The sequence below is a fragment of the Falco biarmicus genome, chromosome 4 (genome assembly GCF_023638135.1).
Source record: "Falco biarmicus isolate bFalBia1 chromosome 4, bFalBia1.pri, whole genome shotgun sequence".
NCBI classification, from domain to species: Eukaryota; Metazoa; Chordata; class Aves; order Falconiformes; family Falconidae; genus Falco; species Falco biarmicus.
In genome coordinates, this window is record NC_079291.1 from 42,220,729 (window position 1) to 42,244,201 (window position 23,473).

The following is a 23,473-nucleotide window of genomic DNA, read 5'->3' on the forward strand; positions in this document are numbered from 1 at the left end:
AGTTACCAATTAATGGACTTTCATACAAAAGCAAATTTTCATTTTGCTCTGTGTATGAGGTTGTCAGGGTTTTGGGGGAGACTTTTTGAGATCGCCACAGGAAGTGAAGGTACTGAAAACGTGAATATAGCTTTTGTTTTTGTAAAGAAGTTCTTGTTCTTATAACTCAGAATTTCTTTTTACTTCTGTGAATTCTACTGCAAGTCCTTTTGAGGTGGTTGTCCCTGCCCCCCTGCCCTGTGTCTGTCTGTCCTCCCCCAAGTAGAGAGGTTCTGTAGTTCTGTGCAGCTTTTGTGGGGTTGGAAGTCTACATTGCAGAGCGAAGATTAGAGGCGAAAGCCCAGAGGCGAAAGCCCAGCTAGAACTCGGGCTGGCCACTGCCTTAAAAGGTGTTTGTAAAAACACTTTTTCTTACATTAGACACAAAAGCAGAGCCAAGGATAGTCCACATTCTTTATTGGATGGGCAGGGGGGGAACATTGCCGCAAAGGATGGGGAAAAGGTGGAGGTACTTGATGCTTTCTTTCCCTCAGTCTTTAACAGTAAGGTCAGCTTCCTTCTGGGTACTCAGCCCCCTGAGCTGGAAGACAGGGACAAGGAGGAGCAGAATGAAGTCCCCACAAGCCAGGAGGAAAGGGTTAGTGACCTGCTGCTCCACTTAGATGTGCACAAGTCTATGGAACTGGATGGGATCCACCCAAGGGTACTGAGGGAGCTGGCAGAGGAGCTTGCCAAGCCACTCTCCGTCATTTATCAACAGTTCTGGCTGGCTAACCAGGGAGGTCCCAGAAGACTGGAGGTCAGCCAATGTGATGCCCATCTACAGGAAGGGCAGGAAGGAGGATCTGGGGAGCTACAGGCCTGGCAGCCTGATCTTGGTACCAGGGAAGGCTGTGGAGCAGGTCATCCTGAGCTCCGTCACACGGCACAGGCAGGACAACCAGGGGATCAGGCCCAGCCAGCGCGGGGTTACGAGTCCTGCCCGACTAACATGGTCTCCTTCTGTGACAAGGTGACCCGCTCAGTGGGTGAAGAAAAGGCTGTGGATGTTTGTTGTCTGCTTGGACCTTAGTAAAGCCTTTGACACTGTTTCCCACAGCGTTCTCCTGGAGACGCTGGCTGCTCAGGGCTTGGATACGCGAGCTCTGCGCTGGGTGAAACCTGGCTGGCTGGCCGGGCCCAAGGAGCGGTGGTGAACGGAGTCAAACGCCGTTGGTGGCCGGTCACAAGTGGTGTCCCCCAGGGCTCAGTCCTGGGGCCAGTCCTGTTTAATCTCTTCATCCATGATCTGGGCGAGGGGATCGAGTGCCCCCTCAGCCAGTGTGCAGAGGGCACCAAGCGGGGGGAGCGCTGATCTGCTGGGGGGCAGGAGGCTCTGCAGGGGGGTCTGGGCAGGCCGGGCCCATGGCCGAGGCCGGTTGTAGGGGGTTCAACAGGGAGAAGTGCCGGGTCCTGCACTGGGGCACAACAGCCCCACGCAGCGCTACGGGCTGGGGAAGGGTGGCTGGGAAGCTGCTGGGCAGTGGAGGACCCGGTGGTGTTGGTCAACAGCCGGCTGAACATGAGCCAGCAGTGTGCCCAGGTGGCCAAGAAGGCCAACAGCATCCTGGCTTGTATCCAAAGCAGTGTGGCCAGCAGGGCCAGGGAAGTGATTGTCCCCCTGTGCTCTGCACTGGTGAGATCGCACCTCAAATACCGTGTTCAGTTTTGGGCCCCTCACTACAAGGCAGACATTGAGGTGCTGGAGCGTGTCCAGAGAAAGGCGATGAAGCTGGTGAAGAGTCTGGGGCACAGGTCCTAAGAGGAGCAGCTGAGGGAATGGGGGTTTCGTCTGGAGAAAAGGAGGAGGCTCAGAGGGGCTGTTACTACTCTCTACAACTACCTGAAGGAGGCTGTAGTGAGGTGGGTGTCAGTCTCTTCTCCCAAGTAATAAGCGATAGGACAAGAGGAGATGGCCTCAAGCTACCCCGGGTGAGGTTTAGATTGGATATTAGGAAACATTTCTTCACTGAAAGGGCTGTCAAGCACTGGAACAGGCTGTCCAGGGATGTGGTTGAGTCACCATCCCTAGAGATAGTCAAAAGACAGGTAGACATAGTGCTTAGTGGTGACCTTGGCAGTGCTGGATTAATGGTTGAACTTGATGATCTTAAAGGTCTTTTCCAACCTAAATGATCCTACAATTTTTTAAAAAAGTCTTTGACCATATTCTGCTTATTTCCTTAAGTTCGGCAAAATGGTAGGATCAGCAGCCTATGACAGATATCTTGAATAACTTCCTCTTTTCACAGTAGCAGGAGTTTCAAGTTACTGACTTAAAAAAGAAAATAGAGTTTTATGGTAGGGAGAACATTTTCCTAGCTTCCTAAGGAAGCAGTCTACATGTTGTCTCTTGATTTTGGCCCATAGTAAGCTTGAAGCCTGTTGTCCAATTTCAACCAAACTCTTTAAAGGAGTCTAAAATATCTGAGTCCCTGTAATAGGGACAGACAGTGTATGGGTACAAGAGTGACCACGGCTTGTTCTTGTCTCTTGCTGAACTAGGCATTCACCGGTATTGGAGGGGAATGTAAGCGAGATGAATAACGTAGGGGCTGTAGTACTATAAAATTTGAGGATTTCATAGCAAGATACAGAAATCATGGTGGGAAAGCTTAGTATATTGATACAATTTTTGAGAAGCAACACTGTTGAAAGCCAGAATTTAATCTGTTTTGTTACTACTTCTGCTCATAGAACTACTTTTTTGAGATTTTGGATAAAATCACTAAAATTGTTCTGTGTGCTACTTGGTTTATGTTGGCGCACAGCTAGTTCTGACTTGAGGCTCGTTTGTTTTTCACTTTATTTCCTCTATTATCTATTTCATCATTGATTGTCAGCAAAAAGAATACAGGTTTTTTTCTAATCTGCATATTCTGTTCCCTCCTGTATAGTACTGCCCTTCTGTGCTAAGCAGGCAGTTATTTGTTGTCCAGAGATTTTTTTTTTTGTAGTTGCCTTTTTTTTAAGTCTTTCACTCCGGCAATGCAGGCTATACATGTGTTTGATCCGTCAGAACCTGAAACCATGTTCTGCAGCTGTGTTAGTGTTAAGCACAGTCAGGCTTTACCCGAACAGTGTTACATGCCCATTTACACCTGCAGTTAAGAACTGTGTTCTGTTTTAAAATGCTGAAGATTGTATTTAACCATGCTGTTCATGCCTCTGGCGAATTACCCAGTGCCGTTCATCATGAGCTATAGCTACTTGGCTTTTCAGTAATATGGGAAGGACTTCAAGATGGTTTGTTTGTTTTAAACATTAATGTGGTTTATAGTGATTTGTTCAGGCTTTCGTTATTATTCCTTCCTGATCCAGAAAGTGATTGATCTGTCCCAGAAGAACAACTTGATATGTTTGAACATTTTAAATATGCACTTTCTTGGCTTTCCAATATGATATGCACATAGTTTTTATACAGGTAGTTTTGAAGTGGTGTGAAAATCAAGGATTTATTTGTATGTTCAGCATATAGTTCTTACTCAAATGCTTGCATGGATTAATAATATCTTGGTTGCATGACTAGTTTTAGAAGGTGCATGTACTTTATGTATTAAGTAAGGTATTGCTAAATGGAAGTACTTAGCCCAAACAGAGTGTGGAGATAGGTCATATTTGTCTTGTATTTTGCAACAGCAATAGTGTTTTTAATAGTATTACTACCAGCAACAAATAATAGCTTACCTATTTTCCTGCTTGTCTTTCTTTTGAAATAGTTTTATGCCCGTGATCTTATATCTGCTTGTATTCCAGAATTTTATTTTTAAGAGGAAGAATAAACCTTATCATTAAAATAGAAGCAGCAGAAGCTCTGCAGTTACTAAATATGTAAGATCTTGAAAAAATAAGAAAAAAATATCTACAATAGCTTTAAATTTTTGGAGTTGTTTTACCTTTCTGGCAAAATCTCTCTCTTTTTTACTACTTCACTGTCACTGGACATTTTGGTTTTTTCCTCTCATTATCAGTGACATTTTATGAGAGTGATAGCATTTGTGGTGATGAGCTCTTGCGATTTAATCATAAGTGTTGTGATATTTCATTGGTTTTACCCTTAAAATTCATGGTTCCTGGAGCCAGATAATTGCATGAGGATCTCATCTTTTCCGAGAATTTTCTTACATGTGTAATTGCTTGAATGCATTCAAATACAGGGAGTCAAAAATCTCATCCTTTTTATTAATTTGAAAGCAGATTTTTTTTAAAAAATAAAATCTTTTGAGGACTTCAGGTACGTTTCGGTTTTTGTGGTTGTAATTACATCACACTTAAGAGTAGACTCAGTAGCAAGGCTTTTTGTTAATCGTGTCCATTTCGGTGGTGTGTAGGGAGAAATCTAGAGCAGAATCCACAGGATTTATTGTCTAGTTAGATGAAGCAGATATAATTAGAGAAAGATTGTAACATACTGAACACCTTAAGAATCTTAATTACTAGTAATGCCATGCCATAACTAGATTTTTTGGGATGGTGACCAAAAAAAAAAGGGGGTGGGGTGGGGAGGATGATGCAGGAAGGTGTGCTAAATGGAAAAAGATATGAAGGTCAGTAGAAAAGTGGAGCAGGTATGGAATTGCACTATGTTGAAGGGACTGGGGAGATGATGACAAGAAGTCACTAACCTTGGTTAGGCAGGAAAAGGGTTGTTGGGATGTGTCTTCAGCTGTTTTTTCATATCTTCTTTCTCTACTGGGTCTGGCTGGTTTTCTCTTCCATTTTTTCTTGACAGTAGAGGTAGACAATTTAAGATGCATCAGTGTTTGCATATTATGTGTGGGTTTGGATGATGATAGTCTCTCTTAACTGCCTGTGCTCAGAGGGATTGCTGGGTGGCGAGTGGTGTTTTAACATTGCGTATCTTCTTATTGTCACTGCCTTCTTCAGATCATTATTTGTATGAGTGACAAACTAGCTCCACCCTTTGCCTTCTAACTGGCATTTCAGTTCTGTTGCTTTTTTTGATCTAACCATGTTCATTCTACTTCTGTTTACTCCCTGTGGCACTCTTCCTCTAACTGCAGTTCAGTGCTACCATGCTTGATATTCCTTGGCCAGCTGACAGCTCACTTATCTAATGCACGTGGAGCCTAACGGTTTCATAGACAGGTACTACTTCTTGTCCTGGGCTTCTGGTCAGTAGGGTTTTTTCCCAACCTGTATAATGAACTTTACCCTGCATGTAGATGAACAGAAGTAATGGCTTCACAGAGGGGTATGAACTCCTCCTGTTTAAATTGCTAACGTACAAGTCTGACTAATGTTAATGTATTTAGTCATTTACTTGTTGGCTGTTCTAGCAGAAATGTTAGTCAAGTATTCGTAGATCACGGGTGGAGTTTTAGTTTGTGAATAAATGAAATACCACCAGTTCTACCAGCAAATCTGAGTACTTTGTCCTCAGACTTGCTGTCAATATTTTTCTCAAAATACACAGGCAATCCTTAGTTGCCAAAATTACAGTTTTCAACAAATGTATGTTGTTTAGAAACATTTTACCAAAGTTAAAGCATTTTTCCATTTGTATCATGTATGTTCAGTTACATAGTCTAATACTTCATTCTTTATCTACTTAATTTTTACAGTAACTCATTGTAAGAACAAACTCTGATAGCAGACTCAGTTGAAGGCAGGCATTTTAGCCAAAAATTCTGCTACTTTTAATATTTGAGCAGTTTGTAATACACATAAATACTTGATTTATCACACGTTTTACAAAAACTTAGAACTAAATCAATCTGTGTTCCTTGAACTGTAGAATATCAAATGATGAGAGCACTTTTATCAATCAGCATGGTTAGAATTTCAACACAGGAGCTTTCTGCATTATGTATTAAGTGATCTTGCTTGTCTTGATTAATTTTCTACTGCATATTTACATGGTTACTAGAAAACAGAGGGAGGGGGAAGAGAGAGAGATGCATGTAATTGTTTTTGTAATTTTTTGCAGGTATTTTTAGCAGCAATGATGTAGCAGTATCATTTCCAAATGCAGTATCTGGCTCAGGATCTAGCACTCCCGTTTCCAGTTCTCATTTACCTCAGCAGGCTTCAGGCCACTTGCAGCAAGTGGGAGCTCTATCACCTTCAACTGCGCCTTCTATAACTACTGTTGTTGCTGCAACTCAGGTAAACTATCAAGAGTTTAAGATAGCAAACCTTGTTTTTGACCTGCTTATTTTTAATGTTAAAAGAAACAATAATTTGTTTGGAAAATAGGTTAATAAACACTGTATTTGTTGTGAAAACGTATTAGGGGGTAGAAGTTCCCTGTAATATTACATAGTCCCATCTTTGCAGAGCACAGATTTTCAAAAATGGTCTATGGAGGTGTGTAGTAAATGTGACTATGTTATGACTAGTAGCATAAATGCTGGTTACAATTCATCAGTGCTCTAACCAATGTCTGTTACCAGAACAATGTTTTAAGAAAGGATTTAAAAGAGGAACGTGAAGTTTGGCACACTTCATGCAAAAATGCTGGTATCGGTTAGAAAACAGAGGGGGTTTATTTGAGAGATTTGACAAATGGATAACTGTCACAGCACTCCCCAAACTGTCAAGCTGCAACAAGGTCTTACCATCTCATACCAGCATACTCTTCATGTCAGTCCCTCCGCTGCCTTCTCTTCACCCAAGGAAAGTGTTCTCGCTGCTTCTTCATTGGCCGCCCAACCCCTTAACAGAAGCAGCCACAGCTGCACTTTTATCTACATCAGCCAACCCCCTGCCCCTGAAGCCAGCCCACAGCTGTATGTTATCAATGTTAATTCACCCAGCTTCATCCCTCTACAGATAAGTAAGGCTAGCCCTGGCAAAGAGGTGGCTAAGGCTGATATCTTGGTAGCAAGTGAAAGTTGACATATATGCTATAGTTTTGTATTTGAAATGTCATACAAATGAAGATACCTAGTTCATGTTTGATGGTGAAGGGATAAGGAAGGCACTGGAAGAGTGTAGAAGGGTGACATGAATCAGAAAAAAGTATCTTCATGGTAATATTTTGTATGACTTTATGTTGGGCAAGACTACGTTTATCAAGGCAAAAGAACATAGTTGTAGAGAGCCACCATGATCAGAGTGTAAGTATGAAGGCATACTGTACTGGACATAATAGTTTTTTTATACTTCATGTTTCTTGTGTTTTTCATTTTCTGATGGGAATCTGTTTTACAATGAATGTATCAAATACATCTTTTTTGTGTGTGCATAGAAACAATCAACTTTTAATTTATAGAGTCTACAGTGATTTAAGATAGTGGATATAAACCTGAAGAATTGAAATCAAGCTTAATACATATGTACTTATGTGTTTGTATGTGCACACACGTGTGTGGAGTACATGTATAGCAGAAATACTATGTGCAGGCTAACACAGAATACATTTCAGTATCAAATAACATTGTTGTTATAGGTGGTAGTTCGTATTTTTATGTAATTCTTCTGGACTGGTTTCCTAAAGAAATAAGGCTTGCATTATGCCAGTGTGTCAGTGTGACTTCCGTCTTGTAACTTTGGAACCTTGGTCAGTTTCACCCAAAATTGGGTACATCTCTGTTGCACAAATTGACAGAAGCTATTTTAAAGAAATTAATTAAAAATATGATGCTTTGGCAAAGAGCCAGTGTAGCTTTTGTGAAAGGAAAGGAAATCTCAGTCAATTTGCGTTAATGTTTTTTTTTTTTTTTTTTTTTAAAATCCCAAAGAGTTTTGCACACGAAAAGTCACTGAAGACACTTAAATTGAACAGTCTAGAGATAAAGGGAGAGGTTGTGTCATAGGTTAGTAGCAGATTAAAAGACTTAAAAAACCCTAAACAAGTAGATGCTCAGTTTTCACTGTGGAGATGTTTTCCATCAGAGTCATGGGAAGATCAGCCTGATGGCCTTTTGTACAGCTCGGCGTATTCATAAATGATCTAGGAAAAGGGAGCAACAGAAGCCAAGTTTGCTGATTATGCAGCGAGCTATTATGAACATCAGCTGTCACAAACTGCTGAAAGACTGCACTGACCTGTGTTGACAAGGTTGTAAGAGGGCAAATGAAATTTATATTAAAGGGAAAAAGGCAGTTTCTATTCGAACAGATACAGTAGATATCAAAAGAGGTAGTGAACAATGGCAAGGAACAGCATCTTTAGAAGGAATGAGTAAATAGTGTAGGACTCTTGGCCTGGAAAAGAGACACTGAGGTGTGGGGAAGACCAAGGTCTGTAAAATCACAAATTACATGGAAAAGTTAAATAAGCAAGAATCATGCACCATCACTTCTATTTGTTAAACTCTGTCAGAAAATAAACGGCTTCAAAAAACAGTGGGATGGAGCCCATATTTAGCAGGCATGAACAGAAATACCATAGTATTTTTTTCCTCATGTCACAAAAAGGTGAAGTATATGGAGATGCACTTTCTCTTAGTGAGAAAGTGCTTTTTCTAGCTGAACTAGAGAGCCCTCCATAGGTTAAGCGCTTAAAATTCCTGTCTTTCGTTTGGTTTTTTGGGAGATGTGTGGGTGGTTGTTGTTCCCTGCCCACCCTGCCGCCTTCTCCAGAGGAGTCACGTATCTTAAACTCAGTACCTAGCTTGTTCTCCTGTGGTCATAGATTTATTTGTCAGGATCTTATTCGCAGGTACTACCATTTAAAGTATCTTTTGGTTCTGAACTATAAAGGGGGGTTCAAATGGTGAAAAGTTTTGCTTGACAACCTTAAAAGGAGACTCCTGTGCTATAACAGAGAATTAGTGAATACCTGTGCTGCTTCAGTGACACTAGGACTACATTTTGGTAACTAGTCTGCCAGCTGGAAATTGGTAAAGGCGTGGTCTCTTTTTTCAAGTGTCAACACATAAATATTTGAATTTGGGCCTTATGTCACCTGAACTATTATACGGGTATTGATATTTGAACCAAACATTGTGCCTCAGATAAGCTGTGTAGCACAACACGTCTTTAAATTATGCTGTACAACCAAGGCACCTATATTTATTGTCCCAGTCTTTTTGCTTTCTGTATTTCTTGTCTTCACCATTTGCAGTTAGACTGGCACTTACACTTTTTTTCTGACATCCAGTAGCATCCAACAGGTAGGCAGTAGAAATTTCCAGTTGAGGCTAAATTTCTTTAAATGTCACGTTTCTGGGGTTTTTACCCTGCTGATTTATCAGTTTTGAGAGAAGCTTCCTACAAATAAGTTGTAGTCACAAGAGGTGAACAAGTCAGTTGGCTGTAAGGTCCATGGACACAGTTCTTCCTCATTCATGGGGAAAATGAGTTTACGGAGTACTTTAGCATGGAGGAGAAAGAAGGTGGATATCTGTGAATTTTAAAATATTAAGTGCTTTCATGTCCTGGTTGAGGCTTAGGATCCAGGTGCTACTTCTGTCGTTGCACCAGGCAGATTAGATACTTTTTCCTAATGTTTCAAGACTTGAAAATACCAAGCAGATATCCCTGCTGGATGTGTCTTTGATTCATACTAAATCATGACAACCACCTGTATGTGCCTTTGTTTTTCCTGGACACTGAGAGTCTTATCCAGTTCATGAGGTCCTTGCTAGTGGTTGAAGAGACTCAGTCAAGAAAGCCTATTTTACCATGCAGTTGCTCTCCAGTTTTCATGTGGTTACCATATATGACTTGTTATACCTCAAGGGTTAGGGTTTTCCTGCTTAGTTCTGCAAATTTCATAGTGCTGTCCTCTTACTGGGCTCATGTGGATGTATTCTCCGTGTTTACCCACGTCTTCACCGTGGAAGTCTACAAATAATTGTGTGCTAATGTATTTTTTTGTGTAGTGTTCTAATTAAAGGAAAATCAACTGAGATTCTAGGTGTACATATAGTGGTTATAAGTTAAGGTAATCTTGTGCCACTATAGCAGACAAAAAGGAATAGTTAAAAAAGCAGGTTTTATTTAAACAATTAGTTAAAAGAGCAAGTATGACCAAATCTTGGTTGCTCAGCTGTTTGGTCAGGATGGCAAGTATGCCATTGGAATAGTACTAAAAATTAGAATAGCCTCTAAGATGTGCTGCTAAGATACATTTCTTTTAAGATTTCAGCTGTTAAGTTTTCTGAGATCTTTTTTTGGCGTTTGTAATTATGATTTTGGGGACATTATAAATTTGTCAACTTTTGATAGATTTTTTGCATCCTTTTTTTTAAAGCGGGGGTGGTCAGAAATTCTAAAGAGAAGGTCTCAGGAAAATTTTTTTTCCATATAATTAATCTCAATATTGGCTGAAGTACTTTGACTAGGAGGTTATGGTAGACATGTAAAACAGAAAACTTTGTTTATAGTATTAAGAAAACTTTCAAGCAATTGAAAGCAAGTGTCCTAAAGTGAGAAAATTAGATAATACTACTGTGCCTTTTGTTACTTTTTAGGAACTGCTATGCCCATATAAAACTTAAGTGATTAAAACTTTTTCCTTCAACAACTAAATAACATTGATTTTAAATCTTCAAAAAAACCCACCACCTTGAAGATCCTGGATTTTGATTCTCCCATTCTGTTGTCTAGTTTGATGGTTCCCATACTGTGGTTTTAGTTCGTTTGTTTTTAAGACAAAAACACAGTATGGGCCTTGTTGCAACTACTTCTTTTGTGTCTCATTTTCTCTCTCATGCTACTCATAATTTTTATTCCAATCTAATAAATACAGAAGAGATTATTAGCTTATGTTTCATGCTGTGCCGTAACTGAATTTAAATGCTGCTATTCCTCACCAGGTGGGAATCAGTGGTCTAGTAAAAATGCCACTTGCTGGAAATGCAGAATTTTTGCATCCTGTTCCTCTTTTTTTATATCTTGGGCATAGCCTCAGATAGGATATGCTGCTTAAATCAGTGAAGTTCTATTAGCATAACAATGCATTTAACAATTGCAGGAATATAGGAAGACGGGAATACAGGCGAATAAGGTACAGCCCACACAACTATTTACTCCTGGTTTTCTGTGAATTGATCCTCTTGAAGTGTTTGCCTGTACTGCTGGTTTTGCATGTGACAGCAAATTACTGTATCCCAAAGTACAGTCTTTTCTCTCAGAAGCGTGTCTTTTAACTTTTGCGTGGATGTTAATGGATGCTCTGTTGTTGAGAAAAATCACTTTCTTGCATTTGGATTTTGAACATTGTCTTCATTTTAACTTGTTAAGCCAAGTAACAAGTTGCACCACTCCAAGGTCCTTTGCTCAGTTTTTATCTTGGAGATTTCCTTGTATGTAATGTATGTTGCTGTTATGTTGTTCTATAACAGCTTGCGTAACTGCTCTTTCTGATGTTATTCTTAGTGATTATTATATGTTCATAAAAAAAGCAGTGACCTGGGTGCTTCCATATCTGTTGGTATGATACAGCAAGATTTGTTTTCTTCTCCTCAGGAAATGGTGGTTGTTAGATTGAAAAATTATGATTTATTTATTTATTTTTTAAATTTTTCACTTAGTAGATTTAATGTTATGTAATTAAATGTTGCTGCTTTGGCCGAAATTGAGATTGGAATTGGTTGAGCTATCTCTGTTCTTCCTGATGATTTAAATGAGTGAAATTACCCTACTAGTGCTCTGTGGCCATTTGTTTCCAAGGCCTTTATGGTCCAAATACAGGATTAGACTGCAGAAATGCAAGTAAAGGTTTTTGACTGGGTTTTCTTCCTGTTGTTGATAATTAACGCCATCTCTCAGACTGTATTCCTTTTAAGGGAAAAAAAAAGCATTTAAGTATATTATCTCATTTCAGCAGTATTTTTAGTGGGAGTGGAAATGGCATGTAGTGGTTTCTTTAAGACATACAGCCTTTTATTTTAAACATATGTAGCTCATTGACTCTTTGGTGCTGGTATGATATGATTCAGTAGCGTATGATCTTTACGTTATTGTAATCTCAGTTTATTCAGAATTTTTCAGGATTCTTATTCTGGAAATTTAATGTGATAAAATTGTGACTTTGTAGATTTTTTTTTTTTCTTCTATGTGATGGTATCTGTGCTCTTAATGACTGTATTAAGCACATCTGTGAGATAGTTTCAAGCAATATTGCACATATTTGTCACTGAACTGTTTTACAGATACAATCCAAAAGATAGAGAAAAAAATGGTTTTTGCCAGTGGATGATTCTTTTTTTTTTTTTTTTTTTTAAGCTGTTTTTCCTCCTCTGCAGCTTCTGTTTTACTTTCTTTCTAAGTTCCCATCTCTTACTTTATGCACTAAGCTTCCTTTGCCACAGAAGCAGCTAATAAATAGAAGGAAAAGGACAAGAAATACTTCTAACAGCAGTCCTTATGGCTTGCACAGAGATAGGGAAACTGAATAGTGCTGTTCGATACTCTTTTTAGTCCAGGATTTATTTGTGATGGCATGAGGGGTCCACTTCAACATGGTGTAATGAACTACTGCCTCCATGGTGGAGATGTGATAATTGGGAAGGTAGGTGCTGCTGCTCAGTTGCAATTTTAAGTGAAATAAGTTTGCTTTAATCACTTCCATGATCCCTTCTGAAGTTCGTTTGGCTTTACTCTCTGTGGGAGCAGTAGGGTTTTATTTAGTATTCATATAGTGGTGGTTATTCTCCTTTGTCTGATCCGGTTTTTAGAGGGAGATAAGGCTTGGGTTTTTTTTAATAGATTTGGAGTTATTTGTTAACAATACAGGAATGTGAAAGCTCAGGAATCCTGAGCTCTTTTCAGATTCTTAGATTCTGAATGTAGGGCACCTTATATTTCAGATGCTTCTATCCTGTGGTTTTTATTTTCTCACTTACTGAATTAGTCTAGTCCCTAATTTTGGATCTCTGTAGTCCCCTGCTTTTTTTCCACATCACTAGTTTGCACTGGTTTTGGTTTCCTGTTTTAGTGGTTATTTTCTTGTGATAGTTTAAGTCTGCTCGTTATTTTCCATGCTATCAAGAGAACTCTCTTCTTTCAGTTTTCTTTTCTGGCACCCACAGGAAAATAAGTGAAAATACAGGAAAAAGGAACTTTATTCTTAGTTCTTGTCTCTATCAACAGGGAAGTTAGAAGCAGTTTTTGGAGCAATCTTATCTATACCTTCTGAAACAGGTGGAATTATGAGGGAATTTAAGTGTATGCTTTCAGCAAGTAGTCTTTGAAAATTCAAGTTAAGAGGGTTTTTTGCAAGTCTTCAGGACGGGGGGAATTTGGGCATTTTTGTAGGACAGTGAAATGCACATACCCGATTGATATTGCTGGTGATCTTGCAGTTGTAGTCTCAGATTATGGGTGTCATAATCTTGAATGCAGTAGGGCTGAGGAAGATACTCCTCTGTCCACTTATGTTTTCCAGTCTTGCTGGTTTCTTCTTCTTCTTCTTGGTGTGGTTTTTTTTTTTTTTTTAATTTGTTTTTGTTAATACATATTCGACTCAAAGTAAATGTGAGGAGGGAAGGAAAGTTTCAAGTTAAGCATCTGAATTTTGCTAGAGCTGGGCAGGTGAAAGTGTAAATCCATTTAAGGAAAATTTCTGGGCCATCCTCTCTGGCTGCTGTAGAAAATGGTAGGTCTATTCTTTGGGGGGTAGAATGAATACGTGAAAAAAGACAAATTGTCCTCAGTTTTAGGACACTGGGATGTGACAGATGTGACTATCTCAGACTTCAGGTCACCTGCACTAGATGGTTGACTGCTTAAGTGAGCTTCCTGCTTCCCTCCCAGAGTTACACGTCACAACCATGTGTAATGGCTGAAGTTAAGAGTTTAGTGTATTGGATCAGAACATCTTAAGACTTAAAACTGGAGACTTTGAAATAATCTCAACAAATTTATTTAAGCCATAATCCTTTCTTGCAATGCAAAAGAACTTACCCTAATTATGGTGGGTTACATTAGACATGTAATCAGAGATGATTTCCATAACTCGGGAAGATGCTTACTCTCTTTCTACATTTCTTTCAGGCAACTTCCTGAAGTCTGTTTCTTAATACAGAAATAGTTGAGATGTTGAATGCCAGAATAGCTCTTATGAAGTCCAGAGTGCAGATAGTATAGATTTCTACTGCTTGTCTGAAAAGCTAGTACCAGGTAGGTGCCTTGTAGTGAAACCTCTCACTCCTTAGAAATCAGTCATTTATGTAAAATATAGACAACACTTAATGTTTTGCTAAATTTTTCCAAAATGTGCTTCTTCTGGTGACATCATGATATCAGGTCATACCAGTCTTTTTGCTGATACCAATTCATTTGATGTAATCTAGAGGCGAGTGACCTTCCCATGCAGATAAACAGTATGTTTTGCAAGTTCTGCTAGTTCATTTTTTTTAAGTTCAATTTATATATTGCCATACAGTGTGTGGCCTATTGATGCTTGCTTTGTTTTGTGTGGGTTTTTTTAAAGATCCGACATAAAAATAGCAGGTTTTAGAAATTTGTGGTCAGTTTAGTTGTATTTTCTGCATTTGTCTTCAGAAAGATGATTAGTACTACCTTAAATATGAGTGGTAATTAAGAAGAGAGTAATAAAACATCTGGAGATTATGATAATTGCATGGTTTAAGCAGGATGCTTCCAGAAAATGGAAATAATATCCTTACTCCAGTACTATAATTCTCTAATCGATAGAAATGGTGGATACATGAAAACCAATTAACATATTTTATATGACTGCCAAAACACCTCTTGATGATAAGATCTCTCAAAAGGCGTTCCTACCCACTGGGTCAAAGGCAGAATGTCAACATGGATCACGGACTGTTTGGATGCTGAAACTACTCTGTTCTCGTTACCTCAGAACTTTAAGAAAAAAAATATAAAAGGAAAAGCAAGCACATCCAGTACAAAAAGAAATAATTTTTCATAGAATATGTTGCTCATCCTTGGGACTCATTGCCACAGGAAATTGCCAGCGCCAGTAGATTTAGAAAGTGTGCTAAATGCATCCCTCAGTGTGATGTTGTAGACGGTGGGGGTTTGGTATTGTGGTGCAAGATGTCACTGCAAAATAGTGACTTTCCTTCCAAAACCACTAAACCCTGTTTGTGTTACTGCCGGTTAAATTTAAGAGTCTTGCAAAATGAAAAATGTAAAAGAACCATGCAAGTAAAGGGTTTTCCATCTAAATTTTCTTGTTTGTCACTTAAAGGCTGTTTTAATTCCTTGTTACTTCTAGGCAAAACTGGTAAAAATAGAATTTTCTTCTCATTCAATGTAACTGAGGATTTTTGGGGTGGGGGTGGAGGAGAGTAGTAAGGAGGAAGAATTTACAGCCAGAGGGAAAATTCCTTCCAACATGTGACTCAACTAGAAGAACAAAGGAATCATAGTTGCAAGTAATCTAGTATTTAGCCCAATTAAAATATCTTTACTTTTTGTATTTTCCTCTTGCTTCATTAAGAATGTCTTTGCGTCGACTTAAGCAATATACAGGTAGTCTGAAAGGCAGTTGCATGATTTTGCGCAGTGCTGCATGCTGAGACAACTGCATCAATGTTTCAGTCTAGCAATAAATGTTTTCTGCCTTCAAGCTGAAGCTTATTTAGCTTGGCTTATCTGGTGCTGCTGTAGCAACCATCAGTCTCCAGGCAACTGAGGCACATTGACCTCTTCGTTGAACTGAGTGTAGCACTACTTCAATTTAGCTGCCTGAGACAATAGTAATGGTGTTGAATGTGAAAAACGTGAAATTTTCTAGTCTGTATGCAATGAAAAGAATAATAAAAAATATTTAGATGTAACGAAATCTTGTTCAAGTCAAACCTAAACATTTGAAGTTTGCATGGTGTATGCTTTGTTGTAAGCTGCAAAGTTCGTTGCTGAGGCAGTATCCTTATAGGCCTTGTATAAAATGTTGAGGATCTTGCAAGAGTTTTTTACACAGCGGGAATTCTGCTACTGTAGGTGTTTGTTTCATCACTTAAATAGCAAAGACTATTGCTGTATATTTAGAGAGTTAAAATGTCAGTGTTTGTGAATAAGTGGCTGATGCTTATTACTATTTTTGAAATTATAGATGATCTTTAAAGTAGTTATTTTTCTCTCAGATCCATCATTTGCCATTTAAAAAGTGTCTGGCTTTCTCTGGAATGCTCATGTAAAGAAAATAGATTACTGCGTGGGTATACAGGGTTTGTTTCCTGATCAAGCCATTCTTTCTGCTGGTCAATATGAGAGTGAAATTGTGGTTTCTGATATATAGGTTAACATTCTTAAGGAAAACAGATTCTTGGGTAAGACACTGCTTCCATTGTCTATGTAGAGCAGATACAGGTTAAGTGCTATGAAGACAGAGGTGGATGGAAAGGATGGAGGAACAGACTTGGGGTAAAAGGGTTTTGTGTTGAAATGATAGCTCTGTTTTCACTTAGGTTTGTGGGGGAGGAGGAGGAATCCCAGGGTCTTATCTCTGTAAAGCTTTTTTTTTTTTTTTTTTTAAATATTAAAAAGGCATAACAAAACAAACAGAAATCCCCCCTCTGAATGAGGTAGCATTCTAGTAAGTGTTTGTATAAGTCTTTTTTTGTGTCTAGTTTATAAATAAATAGATATTAATTGGTTAAAATTTTATATAATATCCAGCTTAGTTAACATGGAAGAGATGAGTAAATGGGTAGTACAGTTGGGGTTATAGCTTTTTCACATTATTGGAAGACAGGCCTTCTACCCATGTGGTTTTTAATGACTTGATGTGCCCTTGTTGTACACTGGGCAGAGGTATAAATTAGTTTCTGTAGGTGTGCCATTAATTTTTCATTTTGCCTTTCAAATCCCACTGTGTTTCCTAGTTGCATTCATTCATGCCTTTCTTGGAATATATTTGAGTGCTGCTGTTTGAAGGTTAGATGGGTTCATTTAATTGAAGGATTTATTTGTGCGTTTAATCAAAACAATTGATTCTCAAAGACAGTATTTGATTATTTGCTTGTTCATAACAAGAGTCTTCATTACAGCTCGAAGTTCAAAGTATTTATTTTTGCTAGTAACATAAAAAGTACTAATGATGTGAATAATGTATCCATAGGATGATTTTACATGTCATGTATACGGTTTCCTGACAGATTTTAATTATAATAATTTGTACATGTAATTAATGTTCTGTTTGATGGAAAAGTTGCTTTTTTCTTTGAAGATATCATAAACCCTTTTTCTGATTTAATTTTAACTTTTCCAGCCTCCTAATTAAGCTTTTCAGTTAAATCTTGTATTTCAGCCAGTTAGTGAAAACTTCCATTGTAAAATTGCACCTTGATAATCTGTTTTAAAAAAATCTGGAACTTTAAGGACTTTAGAGTGCTTGGATGGTAATGGTAGCAGTATGGAACAGGTTATCTTTTCAATCCCAGTATTGCTTTTGTGAGTGAATAAAAGGCTACAGTGGCTGTTTGGGGTTGATTCACATTGGTGATGTACATATGATAGTAGGTGAGGTGAGGTTAGCTGTAAAAAGTACACTTCCCACTTTGTCATCAATAGTGCTGTAGGCTGTTTTAGTTGAGAAGTCAATATAGTTTGCCTGAAAATTAATTTCATAAGTTCAACTTACAACTAGGAAAGACAAAATATGAATTAAAAAGGTGTGAATGAAAGTACCTGTTTAAAATATATAAGTAGCCTTTATCATGCTGCATTTTAACATTTATTTGGTGTTGTGCTAGTTGTTTTGAGAAGTCCTATGATGGTTTTCAGGAGAAATGTGGAAACTGTTTTTTAAGGATTTTCTGTGTTATCGTCAATTCCATCTGTATTTCTTGGAATATAGGAAAATAAACAGGAATTTGGAAATTTATTTCATTGGAAACAAGGTCTAGATAAGATTTCTAAGCAAATTCCATATTTGTGGCAAAAATATTCGAGAGTTGTGCTGCAGCAAGTGATGCGTGAAAAGTTGATGTAGCAGAACTTCCTCTTGGGCTTCCTAGAAATTTGGTTGTATTGCTGCATTAACCACAGCCTGACCATCTTCTGTGGGCGTATACAGCCATCCCAGATGAGCAGCTACACAGAATTCAGAGAAGGCAAATGATATGTGTAGCAGTGGTTCCCCCACATCTCCTAAATGAAATTAAAGATGGTACTATAAGTACTGCAAGAGTAAAAGGAAGCACATTCTTCCCAAGTAAACAGCACTTAATACCCAAGTAAATCCAACTGTCACATGCTCCCCATAGCATAACTGGCCTTAATATTTCTAGGGATAAAAATCACTTTTCTTCACTTGTCCAGATTAAGCTAGGAAACATAAGGCCAGGTTGCTTTTGCTGCTGTCATGTGATAGGCAGCTCTTTTAACTTCTCAAGAAGGGCAGTTTGTTTATATATATGTTTATTACCTATTTTTTATTATCATCATGTATGCAGCATTAATACGTTTGAATATTTAAGCTCATTTAATTGCAGTGCGGTTTTAATTTTGATGTTATTTTCAATAGTACATTGTTCAGATAAATGTTGCTTGCCATTGGCCAAAATACATCAGTTTAAGATAACTTCTAGATTAAGTAAGCTGATGTTAATAGCTGGTGTAGTGCTTTAATTTCCTTGCGTGTTTCATGAAGCTAGACAATTGCATGGAAAACATTAGTAACATCTTCTCAGAAGTATAGCAGAATAGCTCACAGAAAATTAGTTTTAAACTTCATCTGCATTTAATTTTTTGCTCCTGTTTTCAGTAATAGTTGGCCATAAGAAGTAGTTGCTGGTGATTTCTAGTGCTCTTGATTTCTTTACTTCATGTTAATAGGAACAAGGGGTAGTTTTGCACTTTCTATCACAGCATTGGGCTGTGATGAAGAAACCTAATATAATTGGTAAATGGTACGACCCTAGCCACGTTAATCTGGTACTCATACTTCAAGAGATACAGACAGTGCAGGAGCAATGATATGTTTTTATTTTAAACAAGAAATAAAAATAACCTTTGAAGTTATTGTTGACAAATAGATATTGGCTGAAGTAGGTCATTAGATGATCTGTCACTAATTGTAAAGCATCATCATAATGGTGGTATAATGTAGCAAAGCTACAATATAGCAATGATTATTTTTAAAGCAGAGGGGAAAAGGGATGTTGATTGGATGTAAACTGATTAAGAAGCCGTCTTGGAATTGGTTGTTCTGGCCATCCTTGTTGTCCTGTCATGAAAGGAGGAGCCTTCAGTGATGGTTTAACTACAATTAAATCCCTCCCCTTTCTTTATGGAAACTCGACTGTAGGCATTTCAGCATTAGCCTAAACAATGGTTTTGAATATGTTAAGCCCCTAACAATTAGGGAGCAGTTTGGGGCATTGAATAATGTGGAATGATGCAATTGAACCTGACAGCTTCAACAGTCAGCCTACTCATGGGACCCGAAAGTTGTTCACACTTGGTTTCATCTCTCATCACACGCTGAGTATTAAAACCTTACTGGTGTGGAGCTGAGACAGAAATGAGGCCTGTTATCAGAAAATATTTCATAGCATAAAATTTGAAAGGAACAGGGGAATAGGCATGCTTAAAGGTTCTCAAATTGTTGAGACCTAACCTAATTGCATACAACAAAGTATTGTCTCATTTTTCTCCCCTTTGGTTTTCCTGCTTAAAGAACATGTAACTTCTGAAATGAAGAAACTGTTTTCCCTGGAAATTTAAGTAAATATTCAGTTATGAATGCAAATAGTTGTCAGCTTGGGAAACTTTATAGTCATACTGTTACAGTAAAATACCATTTTGGAGTGGTGCAAACACATACAAAACTATTTTAAATATTTCAGAGGCTATTTATATGTATATATGAGTTAACTAAATTTAACTTGCAAGTCTCATTCTTTAATTAGAAGAATATACTTGCATTTTCTTTCTGTAGAGCCAAGTGGTTTTAAGCATCAATCAAATATCAATCATTTATTCTTACTGCATTTGGGCATTCTGTGAATTACAGTGTATCTTCCTTCTGTGCTGCTCTGCTGCTTATTGCTTTTCTGATTTATTGAATGTGCCATAAATGAAAGCAGTGTATTATATACCTCTAGATGGGCTTAAATCCTTCTGCTAAAATCTTTTCTGGAAAATTTGCTGCCTTTTCAAAATAAATACTTAGCAGTTTCTTTATTTCATTAGTTCTTACATTTTGACCGTGTGTTGTGTTGACTGTTTAACTAGAATCAGTTGAAATAAAGAATACTACAGCTTTAAAAGTTCAGCATTTTAGAGCATGTTTCAGTCCTGTGACCTTAATATGTATTGACAGGATGATTGCGCATTTTTAATAAATGCTTGCTACAGCTTGTTTGGACTGTGAGTGAAACATGAAGCTCCAATTTCACCTTTAAGTAATGTAGCGCTCCTCCACCTCCTCTACTTTCCTGTCAGATGAAGTCATCACATACATAATAAAGCTTCGCAAATCATTATTCTTGTCATTTTACATTGCCATTTAAAAAAAGTATTGGAAAAGTTTTTATTTACCTCCAGCTTACTTGAACAAATTTATTAATGTGATTTTTTTTTTTTTTTTCCTTTGAGAATTGCATAGGATAGATGATGGTACTAGAACTTTTGTAGTTCCAACTTGTTGTAGGACACCTTCACTATTATTTTAAAGTATAATCAGGGGTTAAGTTTAGGGTGATCAACTACTTGAGAAAAAACTCAAGTTCTTAGATATTGTTTAAATCACGCTAAGTCTTTTGATCTGTTATATCAACCCACTTAGCAAACATTAATTCCTTTGATGTCTCTTGTTTTGTGATGTGATGGCTACTCAACAGACTTTAGCAACTCCTTTCAAGATACTTAGACTTTCAGAAAGTTCTTAAATCTATTTGAGCATGTTTCAATCAAATAAATAGCTATTCTCCTTGCTGATTGTAGCAGCCCTGCCATCATAAATTAATATATAGTTGCTATTACAGTTTTAAGCAGCCTTGCAGCGAATTACAGTGAAAGTACCGCAGCTTTTGTGTAAAACATGAGCAGTACACTTACTAGAATTAAGAGAAATATTTTATAGAAATATTCTAAGACTAAACAGAAATAAGACCTGATGTTTGTCGTTTAAACAAAAAAAGCATGAACTCCATTAGTAGAATTCATAACCTCAGCCAGTTTATATAAATAACATATATACAGATTTTTATTTTGCTAGTCTTGTCTCTTAGATATGGAAGCAAATAATGATTGAATCTTGTAATATTCCATTCTTCAGTGAAAGAATTTGACAATGTTTTTGAAGTTTGTTTTGTTTTTGAGAGGGGGAAACAGCTGAAGGTTGCTAGTGAATGATGGTAGCTGAGCTGGAATCATACTACAGGTGTTCATTAAAGGAAGTAGCTGTGCAGTATTGCTACCTTCATCAGTAAGTGTCACAGTACTAACACCTACTGTATTTCTGGAAGCTGTTCTGTGTGGGTAGGTGAAAATGCCTGCATTATTTTTAAGACTTACAACTAATTCAGATTAATTCTACTAAAGACATGCAATTCCTTTACAAAAAAAGATATAACAGCCAGATTTGAAGTGAAACTGTAGTTCTGTGTCCAGCAACCTCACACATACTTTCATTCTTCTACTGTCACAAAGTTAGAAAAAGCCACAAGTAATTACTTGCAATGATCAGGTTTTTCACTTTTCAGTTTAAAGGTATCAGGCACAATTTCTCACCAGTATATAGTAAATAAAGCATCATTGAAAACAGTTGTACGAATTCATAAAAGTCCATTCATCAAGTTTAATATGTTGGCTGAAAGCCAGAACTTAATGGTAGTGTGTGATTCTTTCCAGAGACATAGTTTATACTCTGTAATATTTTGCTGTAATAACCAGTATGTTTCCCCTGTCTCTTGTGTGCAGTTATACATGTCAAAATGTTCCACAAATTGAGTTCCTTCCTGTTCACCTTCTTTTTTCACTTTTTTTTTTTTAAAAAAATTCCTTTGTAAATGTTGTTTACATTTTCTTAAAAGATTCATTTTAAAACCAGTGATCATACAGGTTATGTATCTCTGATTCCTCCCTCCCCCCCAATATTGCAATCTTCTCTTTGTTCTGAAATATTTTTTTTAATCAGGTAGGAAAATGCCTTTTTAATATGCAGCCGTGCCTTTTATTTTTTTCTCTCCCCTTTGATTGCCTGTCTCTGCAACTCAGCATTTGACACAAATCTTTTCTTCGAAAGGGAAAAAGTATAAGCAGCCAAGGAAGAAGGTATTTTTATTGCGCTGGATTATGCAAGATTTTGGCCAGCCTCCTTAGCTTCATCTGTTTAAGGGTTCATTTTCGCTTGTTTGGCACAAGTCCCAGCAGAGACCTTCAGAATTGCGGTTAGCAACATGAATGAACACAAACTTTGGGAGCTCTTCAATAAGTAGAGCTGGCCAACTGCCAAAAATACAGTTCCTTATATGGGGTCAGGGCAAAGCTGTGATTCCGTGAGCCCTCTATTGTATAGAAAACATACTTGTAATGGCTGTTTGCGTTCTTTAAAATAAAAACAAAACAAAACAAAAAAACACCAGGCTTCCAAGTCTATCAAAATAGGAAGTAACAAAATAGTGTGCAGGTTTTACTAATGACGGACTTGAGCAAAGGAAATATGGCTCTGTGTAGTTAAACTATAGAGCTGAAAGTTGGACCTTTTGACCTCCACAGCCGGCTTGTGATGTAAGGAACCCAAGCATTTGTGAGACATCTGTTGTCTACCTGCCCTTATTTTGTAAATGGTTTAATAAGATTAAATAATTAGTAGGATAACCACATGGTCGCCATGCTACTAAGTCCTAGCATTGAGTGCATACTTCAGGATTGCAAAGGAACCCTACCCATCCTGCTACGCTGCGGTTGTTTTAAAATGCAGTTGGTATTTTTAACATTTGCTACAGTAATTTTTTCATGGGAAGTTTTTTTTGTTAACAGATCTTGCCAACGACAAGTAAAACACACTTTAAAACCTGATATATTTTCAAAGTACTGCAATTCTATTTCTGTACTCACAAATGGAAAATAATATTTTTTTCTCTTAAATACATTCAGATTTTAAAAAACAGTCAATAATTGTGCATTAGGAAGGCTTCTTTAAAATACATTAGCAGTTCTCCCCCCTTTTAAAAAGAAGGATTCAAATGTTAATTCGTTTCTTGCAGGCGAGCACCCTACCTGGATCTTCTCTCACTCTGCCTCCATCCCACATGTACGGCAATAGGCTGAACCCAAATTCAGCGATGGCAGGACTTATAGCTCAGTCTGAAAACAACCAAGCAGGTAAGCTTCCCGCTGCTGGTGACGAATGCGCAGCTTTACAGATGGAAGAGATTGTTAAATTTGATTTTTGAACTCTGCCTAGCATTTGGTTATTAAATGTGCCTGTATAAAGTTGTTATGTGTTGGAAGTAAAATCTCAGTTGTCTCCCAGAACAGTGAGGTTTTCTCTCCCCACCCCCTTTTTTTTTTTTTTTTTTAAGTGTCTGAAATGTAAATGTTTAAGCAGAGCCATCAGCAGGCAGGAATGCAA

The 23,473-nt window shown here is 37.8% G+C and overlaps 1 protein-coding gene and 1 long non-coding RNA gene across 6 annotated transcripts in view; one reads left to right on the plus strand and one right to left on the minus strand.

Annotated features, from left to right (window-relative positions):
- The window catches only part of MLLT10 (MLLT10 histone lysine methyltransferase DOT1L cofactor), a 136,903-nt gene that overhangs the window by 95,156 nt on the left and 18,274 nt on the right, over nt 1-23,473 (plus strand). For all 5 annotated transcript variants that reach the window (XM_056337512.1, XM_056337510.1, XM_056337515.1 and 2 more), the window contains 2 exons: nt 5,990-6,168; nt 23,106-23,223. In XM_056337512.1, the coding sequence (XP_056193487.1) occupies nt 5,990-6,168; nt 23,106-23,223 (297 nt within the window). The remainder of the gene's footprint in view (nt 1-5,989; nt 6,169-23,105; nt 23,224-23,473) is intronic.
- On the minus strand, nt 4,200-7,633 carry LOC130148674 (uncharacterized). Its single transcript, XR_008821619.1, has 3 exons — nt 6,621-7,633; nt 4,665-4,763; nt 4,200-4,378 (listed from the first exon to the last, which is right to left on the minus strand). It is a non-coding gene; the product is annotated as an uncharacterized LOC130148674 (long non-coding RNA).